Source organism: Anopheles arabiensis, chromosome 3 (assembly GCF_016920715.1).
Source record: "Anopheles arabiensis isolate DONGOLA chromosome 3, AaraD3, whole genome shotgun sequence".
Classification (NCBI taxonomy): domain Eukaryota; kingdom Metazoa; phylum Arthropoda; class Insecta; order Diptera; family Culicidae; genus Anopheles; species Anopheles arabiensis.
The window spans coordinates 69,608,056-69,621,678 of record NC_053518.1 but is presented as its reverse complement, the minus strand read 5'-3'; the positions used below and the strand labels follow the sequence as shown (position 1 = coordinate 69,621,678).

The 13,623-nt window shown below is 41.9% G+C and overlaps 1 protein-coding gene across 1 annotated transcript; it reads left to right on the top strand.

Annotated features, from left to right (window-relative positions):
- The first annotated feature begins 7,467 nt into the window (after positions 1 to 7,467).
- LOC120901163 (serine protease 48-like) lies at positions 7,468 to 12,864 on the top strand. Its single transcript, XM_040308873.1, has 7 exons — positions 7,468 to 7,552; positions 10,545 to 10,749; positions 10,900 to 11,067; positions 11,131 to 11,225; positions 11,798 to 11,958; positions 12,129 to 12,511; positions 12,579 to 12,864. The coding sequence occupies exons 1-7, from the start codon at positions 7,468 to 7,470 to the stop codon at positions 12,862 to 12,864; spliced, it is 1,383 nt and encodes a 460-aa protein (XP_040164807.1).
- Positions 12,865 to 13,623: the final 759 nt, after the last annotated feature.

Below are 13,623 nucleotides of genomic sequence, written 5' to 3'. Positions count from 1 at the left end.
CTATCCAGAATGAGTGTGCGGACCAGTTTACGAACGCGCGGACAAAATGGAGCTTCAACCCCCCAGTCACACCCCATATGGGAGGGGTGTGGGAACGTTTGGTGAGGTCAGTTAAAGGCATACTAGCAGCAATCGATGACGGAAGACGACTGACAGACGAGATCCTTCAGACATCCCGCTGCGCAAATTCGAGCAGTTTCCTGGGCAGGAAATTTACCAAAGCCTGCGCTGGCCAGCGCAGATTTTGGCTGGTCTCCCGCGCGAGACTTCAGCGATTCCTGCGCAGGCCTGCGCAGGGTTAGCGCCATCTGTTGGCGAAACGAACAAACTGTTTATGGCGACGGAGCAAAAAAAAAACGGTCAAAAAATTTAAAATTATTGGCGCCCATTTTTTCGTCCGCTTCTTCTCCCTCCCTCACCCTGCCATGCCTTACTTGCGCTTCTGCCCGTGCCTTCCGCATTCGATTCCAACTCCGGCAAAATGAAACCACTAGATCCGCCCGGAGTCGGAGTCGTTCGGAGTCGTCCGGAGTCGACCGGAGTCGTCCGGAGTCGACTACTCCGAACGACTCCGAACGACTCCGAACGACTCCGACTCCGAACGACTCCGGACGACTCCGAACGACTCCAAACGACTCCGGATGACTCCGAATGACTCCGACTCCGGGCGACTCCGGGCGACTCCGAATGACTCCGAACGACTCCGAACGACTCCGAACGACTCCGAACGACTCCGGACGACTCCGACTCCGGGCGACTCCGGACGACTCCGAACGACTCCGACGACTCCGAACGACTCCGAACGACTCCGGATGACTCCGAATGACTCCGACTCCAGGCGACTCCGGGCGACTCCGTACGACTCCGGACGATTCCAAACGACTCCGGATATTGCAGCGCGGACCTACCTTCCGGAGTCGATTCCGAATGTATCGGAGTCGGATCGGAGTCGACTCCGGATTTTTGCCAACTTTACCCATCACTAATGTGCATTGCGGTTGTGTATTGTTGTTATTGGTGGGTATTGATTAATTTGTGAGTGGCCTTGAGACGCTGTGGGACAAGCTGGATTGGGAGGATTCAAAGTGTTATCGGTGTATTGATGGTTTATTTTATTTCGTGCCGCTGCTGATGAGACCATTCGATGCCCGTGGCAATCGAGGGTGACGAAGCCTATTTAAAACAAGCGTAGGAGAACCTCTAACACTAATCTAATTTTTTTTTAATTTGAACATGTTTGATGCTTCAACGACCTTTTAAGCATCATGTAGCACAGTGTAGAGTGGCTATAATTTTTTTTTTAAATATGCCTAAATCTGTCTCGAGTTTTCGGGTCACGACACACACACACACATACACAGCGCGGGGAAAGTGATCGTTCACTCTATCATGTCGCGATTCCCCACCCCGCCCGGCGCTAGGGATGAGGATGCGCTATATGATAGCTGATGATAGCGGAAGGGGAGTGGGGTTTGGTGGGGGGTGCGTGCTTGCGTGCGCGCTTTCATAGGTGCGTTCTCGCGTGCGCGCGTTCGTAGGTGCCTTATTGCGTGCGCGCGCGTGTATGTGTGTGTGTGTGTATGTGTGTGTGAGTTTGCGCGCGCGTGTTTGTGTGTTTGTGAGTGTGCGTGCGTTTGGAAACCCCAAATTATTTGATTCTGATGCGTACATTTTCTTCCGCTGCGGCTACAAAGTCCATGCATTTTCGATCTCGCTACCTGAGAGACAACACAACCATTGGCATTGGCATCTTTGCGATCGGCTCTGCTGTTGGGGGTATTAAAAAGACACACGATCTAAGCAAACGTGCGTGTGATATGTTGCACATTTATTTCTAATTTAGCTAGCGGACACAAGTGGAAACACCATTTTGAATTGAAACCATATAAAACAGGATTCTGGATTTATTTATTACGGTGCGCGTATGGTGCTGACCCTGTCCGTCCAAAATCTGGTGGCTTGTTGGTTTGGAGTAGTTATCATGACGCCGATTGACCGGCAATGCCTTGGAATGGGTTCGGATCGGTAGGTTAATGTTTTGGTCGAGTGCATTCCGTGCATTTGTCGCGCCACAGCGGTAGACCCGGCAGCACCAAAGTCAAAACAAAAACCTTCCCCGAGTGTGGGCTGCTATGCTAAGTTCTTATTAGTATTATTATTATTATTATTGGGGTAATAGCCAACGCGATCATGCCGGCCTTTTCAAGTCTTGAGTAGCACGTAGCCGGATAGTCAGCCCTTGCTACGGCGGACGGTTCATACGCGGTTAGAACCCATGACGGGCATGCTGTCAAGATGTGAGATGACGGTGCGGGCAACTTGCATACTGTCACACTGTCTTCTGCCTGGTGCATACGCATACGCGGGGTATGAACTAGTGTTGGCCGTTCCGGTCCGAACCTAGTAAAAAAGTTCCGTTCTTTATGCAGGCCGTTCCGTTCCGATCCTTTATACAAAATCGTTCCGTTCCGTTCATTCCGTTCCGTTCCGTTCATTCCGTTCATTCCGTTCCGTTCCGTTCATTTCGTTCTTTCCGTTCATTCCGTTCTTTCCGTTCATTCCGTTCCGTTCAATTCGTTATTTCCGTTCGCTCCGTTCCGTTCCGGTCTTTGCCGCTTCAATATTGTTAGCAAGGTGCTATCGTTCGTGCGTTCCGTTCTTTGAAAAAACCGGCTTTGTCCGGCTGTTGCTTGCTGCATGCAAGATAACTGTTCACTCTTTCTCGCACACAGTATGTGTTGCTTGTGCACTCTCCCATGCTCACAGGAATATTCATCGCACTTCGTCGCGTATCGTTTATAAAAATCGGTGATAAGCGAATCCAAAAATGGAGTTGCATTTGGTATTATGGTGCAATTTGTAACATCTATTATACTTTTTGTTATAATTTAGCTTGTCTTAATTAGACAAATAACTATTATAAAATTTAAATCTGTACTCATATGGCAGAACGGGTTGGAAAAGATGTATTATAATATGCAAGTATGAAAAACGAAATTAAAAATGTATTTATTTTTTATGCCACGATATCCACTTGATCTTGGCACTCGGCATGATTCCAATATATGGCCATTCGATTCGAAGCATTCTTTTCCATTCGACAACCGTTTCAGTGCCATGATCTTGTAAACGATTTGTATGGAAAACTATTTGTTTTAAATAGTAAGTGAAATTGAAATAATTAGTCAATCTCGTGATACAATCGTCAACTCGTGCTCAATAACATCGGCATGGGTAAAACCCTCGAATGGATCGTGCACCCATACGCTGGGATGATTATTTTGCTATGGGCATTTAATAAGTTACTGATAGCCAAGCCTATTAGTGGTACAGGAAGGTTTTGACTGAAAATGGTCGTCGCATCTAAAAAGTTTAAAAAATGCTACATAATAAATGCATGCTTTATATTAGCACAGCTGGTACAGCTTACTGGGCATAGGTTGAACTCATCTAGATTTGGTGTCAGATATGATTTCAGATTGAAGAAACGCCTTTTCATATCCTGGAATAAGTCACAACTCCCCCCCCCCCACAAAAACACCGTCATGAACCGGCGGATCTAACGGTAGGTGGACTAGGCGGTCGCCGAAAATCTCTAGTCTGTAGTATGCCGTATGTTTACTAATGGACAGAGTATTAGCGACAAGGTCCCCCGGAAAGATGATCGTTAGGGCCCCGTGGCTGGAAAACCATTTGCCCCCCCCCCCCTTCCCCATGCCGGCAATAGTTTTAGGGCCTGTGACCGATGATCGTAGGAGTCCCATGGCCGAAGCTCACCCCAACTCCCTCCCTCGGCTAACAATTTAAGTATACTGTTCAATCTCCCAACAGCTGTGTGTCAGTACCCCCTCCTCCCGGTCATCAGTTACCATTGACAGGGGCCTCAATTCGTCTTTCCGCCTTTTATGAAAACCTTCCTTTCTTTGACCGATGGATCATAACATTCCGGAAGAAAACACATTTGGCGACGGTTGTGCACACACACGCACGCTCATTCCCTTGCGCAGACGCCACAGCATATCTGTGTAATCTACAACATACGAAAGCAAAAGCTTAGTGTAACAAAGTTATGTTTAATGCTTAACACGTTCAGATCGATGGCAGGCCCCAGGGACTGCCAGTGAACTTTCCAGCCTACGTTCTAGATGCTGGTGGAAAGGAAAGTTGATGAAAATCAGCGGCGGGATGAACGTGTTAATGCGAATTAGGATTCAGCGCGTTTCATAGCAAACCAGCGTTAGCTAGCGATTCCTTAGTCATTTTTACATTGCAGCAATTGAACTTATTGCGCTTTTTTTGTTTGATTTGTGAAAATGTAACTTCATCGCCGCAATGTTTGTTAACGGCATTTTTAGGCGCCACAACAGCTCGCGAGCATTGACCACACGCGAGAAAGAGATAGCGCTATAGAGGGAAAAAGCACGGACGACGGCTGACAGCGATTGGCCGTCTGGCGCACCTACACATCCAAACCTTCGACAGCGCGCTCAGGCGAGTTGTATGAGGCGGAGCCAGGGACGGGTAGCTCGACGAGCTGCTTGACAAATTTGCCGTTGGAGGGAAAAAGATGGCATGATAAAATTCTCCGAACGGCATGATTTCTTCCGTCGCTTTGCGCAGCGGGGAATATACAGTTGCAAACCGACCAGCGATAGAGGTGTATACTTTCCTATTAAAATTTCCTCCAAATATCACAGCCAGCCCCTTTTCGTGAATATATTTCACACACTTATAAATGATACTTCAACGGTGCTTTTAGCGAAACGGCAACTCCAACCATCACATCTGCACACCTCGAAATCAGAAACGCGAATGAGGCAAAATAGATCCACGATAGCTCTGCACATCCAGCTGATAACCTGTTTAGCTGGCGTAACCTTGATGTAAAGTTTAGAAACAGGTTTTCAGTTAAGGGGATAGGAAGAAGCTTTAAAACACGCTACAGTTGGGATGATTCTGGGGGATTCCCCAAAACTTTTTGGCGATGAGAATCATTGACTTGACCTTGGTCACCAAATGAGATTGGCAGATTTTATAGACTCGCTGTGAGAATCTTTTCCGGGCATTTAAAAACAGGGTTTTTAACAGAGATTCAACAAACGTAAAGCAAATGCTCAAGCTTTTCTCGTTTGCGCTCCCTTTCTCGCTCACTCTCTCCCTCCTCTCTTATAATAAGGCTTATTCCCAAGGAAATATTTTCCCAAGGAAACATTTTGGACCTAGCTTGAACAAAAACTGGGCTGTCTTGCTCTATCTTCTATACCACACCTGCTTGCACTCATTCGCGAGCGTTAAAATATACTCTCCCGATTTCATGTTCGCGCGAATTGCCAGCTGCTGTAAGAATGCATGAATGAATGTACAGCGTTTTTCTCTGTGCTTCCTCCTCTCCCCCCTCGTTCGTACTCCCTTCTTCCATCGATCCGATGCGCGATTCCTGATTCGACCGCGCAGTAACATTTGTAAGGTTCCGTAGCAAAGAGATACTGTACGAAAATACACACGACGTTTACATTTAGCATCCGTGGTCCACACGGAACGCCGATACCCCAAACACCAGCGGCTAATGTGTCATATTCTCGATATTGGCGGTCACTGGTGATTGTGTCCCTCCCCTCTCCTCATCAACTTTAAATCACTTGATTCTCATCTCCTTTCCTTTCCCCTTCTCCTATAACTTATACAAATGGAATTCTAGAGAGCAGTGGAGAAGAGGGAGGGAAGCATTTATCATCAGCTTTTTGCTCTCTCTCAAAATCAGCTTTTTGCTCTCTCTCACAAAATAAGTGCAAAATTGTCTGCCTTTGGGTACCAGTATGGGTACTGAGATAGGGTCCCATCTCAGGTCCATAGTTTTACACATTCATCGCGTTTTGGTTGTTTGGGTTACTCTCTCTCTCTCTCTCTCTCTCTCTCTCTCTCTCTCTCTCTCTCTCTCTCTCTCTCTCTCGCTCTCTAATTTCTATCTCTATTTCTCGGTCGTTTTGATTGTTGTTACTTGTTCCGATTGTTGAGCTGCGTACGATTTTAGTGTTTTTGTTTTGCCAACGATAGGGTAAATGTACCAATAGTGGTGCAATTTGTAGTGGTACCGATGTGTTTTAATGGATTTAATGTGTGAGGAAGGATAATTTCTGAATATTTTAACACATAGCAATTGGAATATGTTTTAACTACGCAATCACAACCATTTTTATCATGAAATACATCAAATTTACGAAAAAATACATATTTTTGTGACTGCTTCGTTGTACCTATAATGGTGGTATGGTTCCTATAGTCGTCGTATTGTGTTCCTATAGTGGTGGTAAACAAAGATGCATCAAAAACGGTGTACAATATCAATGAAACTTAGTTTTGAAGCTGTTTTCGTATGAATAGCAAGGATTACTGCCATAATATAGGTTTCTTGCGTAATTTGATCGTAAAAAAATGTATAAATTTGATCAATGAAACTATTGACTAAAGTACTGCATCACACCTGTCATCAACCTACACCCGGAAGAGTGTGCTTGATTTGAAGTCAATTTTTCATTCAGCCATATAAGCGAATTTTGGCCTGTTTTTGGTAAATTACCTACATAAAACTCATTTCTATTGCTTATTTTAGTGAAAACAGTACGACATGTCAAAATTATCCTCGAAAAAATCTAAATCGACCTGTTTTTATTCATTTTATAATTATAACCACTATAGGAACATGCCTGTTTTGTGTACCTATAATGGCACTATGGTAAAAAACACTCAAAAATGCATAAATATGGTCAAAAGGCAAATAATTTTAGTAAAACAATAACATTTCATAACAGTTATGTTGAAAAACTAGTAATTGCGTGGTTATGTGGTCATTTAGAACGTTAACAGAAAAATGAGTTTCGTTATGAAATCCTAAGGATTTTGGAAAAATGTTGACTCATTTCATAAAACAATGGATTTTTCGGTCACTAAGTAACGGAATGGCCCCATTTAACTTTTAAACCCTTTGTAAAAGGCTAAAGAACATTTCACACTAACTTAAATAACTTAATTACTTGTAATTTGCCGTATGAACCGCATTTTAGTGCAATACCACCACTATTGGTACTACCACCACTATAGGTACATTTACCCTATTGCTGTGCTACTTTGGTCATTTCATTGTTCATTGATTCATTCATTCATTCATTCATTTTCGAAGTGATTAAAACACCCATCTACACTACACGCTACTACCTTGTTTTTTGACAAAGCACGATGAAAGAGTACCGCGACATCGTAGTAAAACTGTTAGCGAAAGGTGAGCAACCCAGTAACATATTCCGGTGGTTGAAACAACCGCTTAACCCCATGAAGTGGAATTTCATTTATACCGCCATCCGTCGGTACTAGGAGACGGGCCCGACCAATGACCATGTGAGATCCGGGCGACCGCGTTTGGCAAAAACGCCAGCAGCCATCAAAGTGGTGAGGGAAAGATTTCGCCGAAAAATGAACCTCTCGATCTGGAAGATCACCGCCGACCTGCATGTGTCGATCGGGACTGCTCAAACCATCATCACGAAAGACCTAGGATGTAAGTCGTATAAGAAACGCAAGGTTCGCAAGCAGTAACGGAGGCTACAGCGAAAAAGAGGCTGGTCGGAGCCAAACTGTTACTTTCGCGACACGCTGGTCATGAGTTCGTGTTGACTGATGAGAAATTCTTCGTCTTGCAATAGCCACACATTGCCCAAAATGATCGGTTGTGTTCGCCGACGTTGGCCAGCACCTCCCCATCCCTAATAAGCATCCCACGGTTCCAAAACGCCATGTCCGTGAAAGCTCCCACTGGTATTCATAGAGAAAAACGTGAACATCAATGCTGCGTTCTACAAGACCGAGGTCCTGGAGAAGGTTATGGCCCCAGTACTTCAGGAACTGTACGGGAAGGATAATTATGTTTTCTACAGGACGGTTCCCGTAGTGCCGTATGGGCCAGCGAATATCGTCCAAGTGTGCTATCGAGGCAATTCGATTAATTTTCTCAATAATACTTTGGGACCTCCCAGCTCCCCCAATCTCAACCCACTGGACTTTTATGTATGGTTATACATGTTGGTCAACATGTTGGTTGAGCGAATATAAAGTGTACACTATTGAGCCATTTAAGAAGGTTATTTCCAAGACAAGATCTGGGACGTGTCGTTATTTAAAACTAAGCGGAAGTGCTCCCTGCTAGGAAATGCCTTGAAAAAGTCTATCTTGTTTAGTTATATTTTAAACACATTTTGAAAGTATGTTCGAACTTAATGAACACCCTGAATAGTAACATCTATCGATAACCGGTTTGCAATCGCTTAGTTGCTACAGAGTCTAAGTGTTATTAGGGTTCTCTCAGTGTTATTAGGGTTCTTCTTTTGAAAGACGAAAATCAAGATTCAATAAAGTAAGCTGTAGAAATTTGATATTTCACCTGTTGTAAAGATATCGCCAAAATGTCCCTCAACAACGTTGATTGTGAAGCAATGCGGTCAGCGAACTGTAAAGTTTGGAGGCCCCTGCCTTAGATGATCGATCAATTCAGCATGATATGCTATCTAATTCTTCCCATTCCCCTTCTTATACTGAGAGATGTTGAATAAGACAAAAATGATTGCAATATAAGAATCAACACATCAATATGAACTTAATTTATATGATTAAATGTTCGATAATAAACATCAAACCTGCCACATAATGCACATTCTGCTCTGGCGAATACGAAAGAATCACTGATGAAAAACACTTTTTCTTTTTCTATTCTATTAAAATTGCGCATTACGGACTTCGCAATGTATGTAAGGTCGCTTAGCCTGTCTAAACACAACCTCACATTGTCAAAGTATGGTAAAACAAAGCAGAAAGTTGTGTTGGTAATATGTGATTCAACGCAAAAGCTTAACTTTTTTAACCTCAAACAAAATCATACATTAAACGCTTTACGCATAATCGCTAAAAGCTTTCGGAGCGCTGCTAAAATATCTATGGACTGGCTCCAATAGATTGATGGTAAAACAGGTCAAAACCCTGGTGATTGGTATGACCTTGAAAATCGTAGTATCTAGTTTTGGTTACAACGCGTTTAAAAACCATCATGCGGTGATGGTTTAATCTTTGGGGTTTCCCGAGACTTTTTTCTGTCAGGAACTAATTAATTGATCACATGAAACTACGCGTTCAGATCCCTTAAAACTGATTCCGTGGATGAATATGGGTATCATTGTACTTTAACCCTTTCACGACCATAAGATTTCAAGGACTGAATAATCCAATACAATACTATTGTCAACATAACCGTAAGAAGATTTATTTTTTATTTGTTTAAAAATGAATTTGCCACCAGCGACATATATTTTATTATGACATAGTGTGAAAAATATTGGTTTAATAGCACTTCAAGAACCGATAAAGAATTTATTTTTATTTCGGAGGGATATGTAACAAATTTGATAAATGGGAAAATATTTTCCTTGATCGTGCAAGGGTTAACATACCAAACACCTAGCCAAATCATCTATTTTTAGTGGGAGACTCGCGAAAAATAAAACAAAACAAAATTCGCGAGGAGACAGATAACATAGCTTTGGTAATTGTTGTGGAATGTATTCGGTCAAATCACCCATGCATTAGTTTCTTTTTCTAACATCTCAAGAAACGTTTCCTGTGTCTTTTAATCTTTAATGTAATCCATTCAAGTTTTAAAGTTTTTGTTTATTTTAATGTGACATTCATATGTTGTTCAGCTTTTAGTGTAAGTGAAGTGTTCAAGATATTTATAAGAAAGACTAACTAATCTCCAAACAGCAGATTTGCTTGGTTAAGTTAAACAAGTGTGTTGTTATGGATGTTATGTAGGTTTTTAAACTTGTTGCATTTGCATTAAAATGTGTGTTACATGTTTGATTTCCATTGTTATATGCAAGAGTGTTTGGGTAAAGCGCACGAAATATAGTCAGTGGAAGATAATATGGACAACACGACATGCTAAATAATAGTTAATGTTAAAATACAGTGAACAATTTTTGATAAGTTTATTCTTTACATTGAAGTTAACCAAAGCATTTTAGCTACAAAAAGTGTCTTAAAACTCGTCAACTTGCGAAACTTGTTGCTAATGAACGTAGTGGCGAGTAGTATTCTTGAATAGGATGAGAACGATCCGGTTTTATTGTCACGCGTTGTGATCGTGACATTTTTATACATTTTTTTTTTGGTTTGGAAGTTTTGGAGATAGATATAAAGCTATGGCACATCCACACTGGATCAGTTTGTTTTAGAATCTAGTGGAATGAAGATGATACTTTACCTGACGTTACTCGCAGCGATCGTGTGTGGAGTTTTTGGTGACGGTTAGTTTGTTGCAGCTTTGAATTCGAGAAGATATTTGAGGCTGAAAGTTGTATTTTTTTTCTGTTTGTGTTTAGATGATGGTTTAATGATTCCGCATGAAAGGACAACTATCGACGGTAACGTTTGGCAGTGAGATTTTAAAAAAAAGGAGCTTAAATTAAACAGTGTGATCGGTGATATCTTTTCTTTTATTGCAGATTGTAAAATACGTTACTACGCGGACATTTCGGTAGGCTTTAGTGCTCCTTCATTGGGACACATATCAATGCGTCTTGAGCATACCCACGCAGCAGCTATCGGTTGGCTGAACGAAAAAGGCAAAATTGAGTTTGGCTGCGGTGGTTCGCTCATATTGGAAAGCTTCGTTCTTACAGCAGCACACTGTATGGATAATCCAAATACGTGAGTTGAAAACAAGGTTTTTGGAAAACATTATTTTTTAACTTAAGATTTGTAGCAAGCGCACAATGCGAGGCTCATCCATGCTGTTGCCAAACCATAAGCTATCGAAGGAGAATCACATAAAAGTTAAGTGCTCATATCATTTTCCAGACTCGAAAGACCATTAGTAGTTCGATTAGGCGATCGCAATCTGATACACAGTAAGGATTCTGAATATGCACAAGAAATAAAAATAAGAGATATAATACCTCATCCAAAGTATAACAGAGCAACCTCCCATTTTGATATTGCCTTACTGGTGTTGGATAAACCTGCAAGGTAAGACATTTAAATATAATTTGAAGTGACACGTGGTAAGTGAATAGTGTTTCTATATTCCAGAAGAGTGTTTGGAGTTATACCGGCGTGTCTGTGGCTAGAAGATGAACTCCCCATCTCGACATTTTATGCCGCCGGCTGGGGAGCAAATGGGTTTGGTAAGTACTATTAACATCTTGCAATATGCAAAAGGTGATTGTAGCTGTCCACAGAGGTTTTCAAATGGGCGGTAGTTTCAATCGAGGGGAAGATAGTCGCCGCTAAAGCTAACATTACTTAGGGGTCGCTAAATAATTCCCCGCAGAAGTTTGGTTCTCGAGAGCATGTAATGCGACCCGCGTTGAGTTTTTAAAGGCTACAAAAATATTAATTATTTTTACCAATATATTTCTCATTGTGTATTTAAAGGCAAACCTCAAGTTTGACCTAGAACTAGGTATTTTTAGGTATTGAAATACTTTAGCTTATATAATCTTATCAAAACAACATGTTTGAACGTTCACCCATTAGCTAAAGGTAACGTCAAAAGTTGTCGACGTCAGTTTGGAGACCCTTGATATTGTTTTGTTATTAGTTTAAATGTTAACATGCTGAAACTAGAAGTTAAACAACTGTGTTCGTCTGCTGTTGAAGGAGCTACCGCTTATATCCATAAACTTTGAAGTAATGCAGCAGCAAAACTTGGGAACAATTATCTAGTGAAACGTGTTTTGTTTTTATGATTTTGCAGATAAAAAACCCACCAACTATCTCGTGACAGCAGTTCTTCAGCCCGTGACAAACGAAGAATGTATAGATAAACTTAAACGTCAGGTTCCCCGAATGAAACTAGCCAATGGTATAAGCGATCACCAGCTATGCGCAGCAGGTATCGAAATGGACACTTGCAAGGTAATTGAAGACAATTAGCTCCAACTTACTATACACAGTCATGTTTACGGGATGGCTCATATGCTGTTTCACCTTTAACATCTCACGCGCATATGTGCCATCGTGTGCACATGGTGCTGCTCACATGTTGATAGAAGAATAATACATATCTTACGTGACCCATTTATCAGGGAGACTCTGGAGGACCTCTGTATAGCAAACTAAATTTTGCAAACAAACTAGTTCCATTTCTTGTCGGCCTGACGTCGTATGGCGGACCATGTGGATTTTCGCAGCCGGGTGTGTATGTGCGGGTGTCCAAATTTAGAGATTGGATTATCGAAACGATACGACAGTTTAATCCATCGGTGACTGCATCCACGTTTGACCCTATGAGTTGTGCAAAAAGAAACCTTTTCTTGCGTGAAGCCGATGTGCTGACGATGTTCCAAGAGAGAGAGCCAAACAGTGTGCAACTTATATATCCGCAACAACCGTCTCGTGTCGATTGTGGAGGCATTTTGGCTGAGCCTGATGCTGTTATAACGTTGGCCACTTGCGTGAAATGGAATGGGTAAGTAGATGGCTCTAATGTATGAAAAGCTTTAATGGTCGATTTTATACAATTCTTAATATCGCAGTGCTGATCCTACCCGCGTAAAGTTGTTCGATTCGGAGGTGATTGATGTAGATGATATTGTTTACCATCCAAATTTTGGGGGAAATCTTTACAATAATATTGCAATTATAAAGCTTAAGCGCTTTTCCAACTTTCGTCCGCATTGCATTGAGTACGATACACTAGAAGATATTGCTTTGGAGCTTCCCGTAATTATCCCTACTCCCCTAAATATTATCAAAGAACAAAGTGAGTACTTATTGTTAGCCATTTTATATATGTATATGTGCTATCTTATATATGTTTAATCTTATATATATATATATATATATATATGTATATATATATATATATATATATATATATATATATATATATATATATATATATATATATATATAGATATATATATATATATTGTGTCTTCCAGCACCGTTCACGTATAAACCTGCGAGGTTGCAGGCAATGTCAGATGAGAATCCCAAATGCAGTAATATTACGCAATCCTTTGGTGCGTCACCTCAAGGTTTACAAAGTGAGCTGTTTTGTTTTGGCAACTATCGGTCTGTCGCACCTGGTGCATGTCATCTGGTGTTGGGTGGACCCATTTACACATCTCATTCTAAATTTCCCTATGGTTTAAACCTTCACGGGCGCGATTGTGGATTCGGAAAACCGGCGATGGGTTTGCTGCTTAAGTCCTACAAATCATGGTTCGAATCAGTCTTTCTACCAAGGAAAGGTCAAGGAGGAACCGGCTTGACTGCTGCCTCGGTATCGAGTGCTGCCGCGGTGTCCAGTTTTTATCATAATCCAAACCAGGGAGATCAATGTGTTTTCAATGGAGTGAAGGGTGTGTGTGTACCGGTTGGTAGTTGCTCCACCCAAACAATAACGATCCAGAACAGCTTTCTTTTGTGCAAGAGTAGCTCGTATGTCTGTTGCCCGTACCAGCTCCAGGCTAGCAGTGTCCTACAGCAACCGACTGAAATAGATCTAGAACTTAACGAATGTAAGACACGCTACCAACAATTTAGGATGGAGCGGCAGAATCGATGGCGAAACGA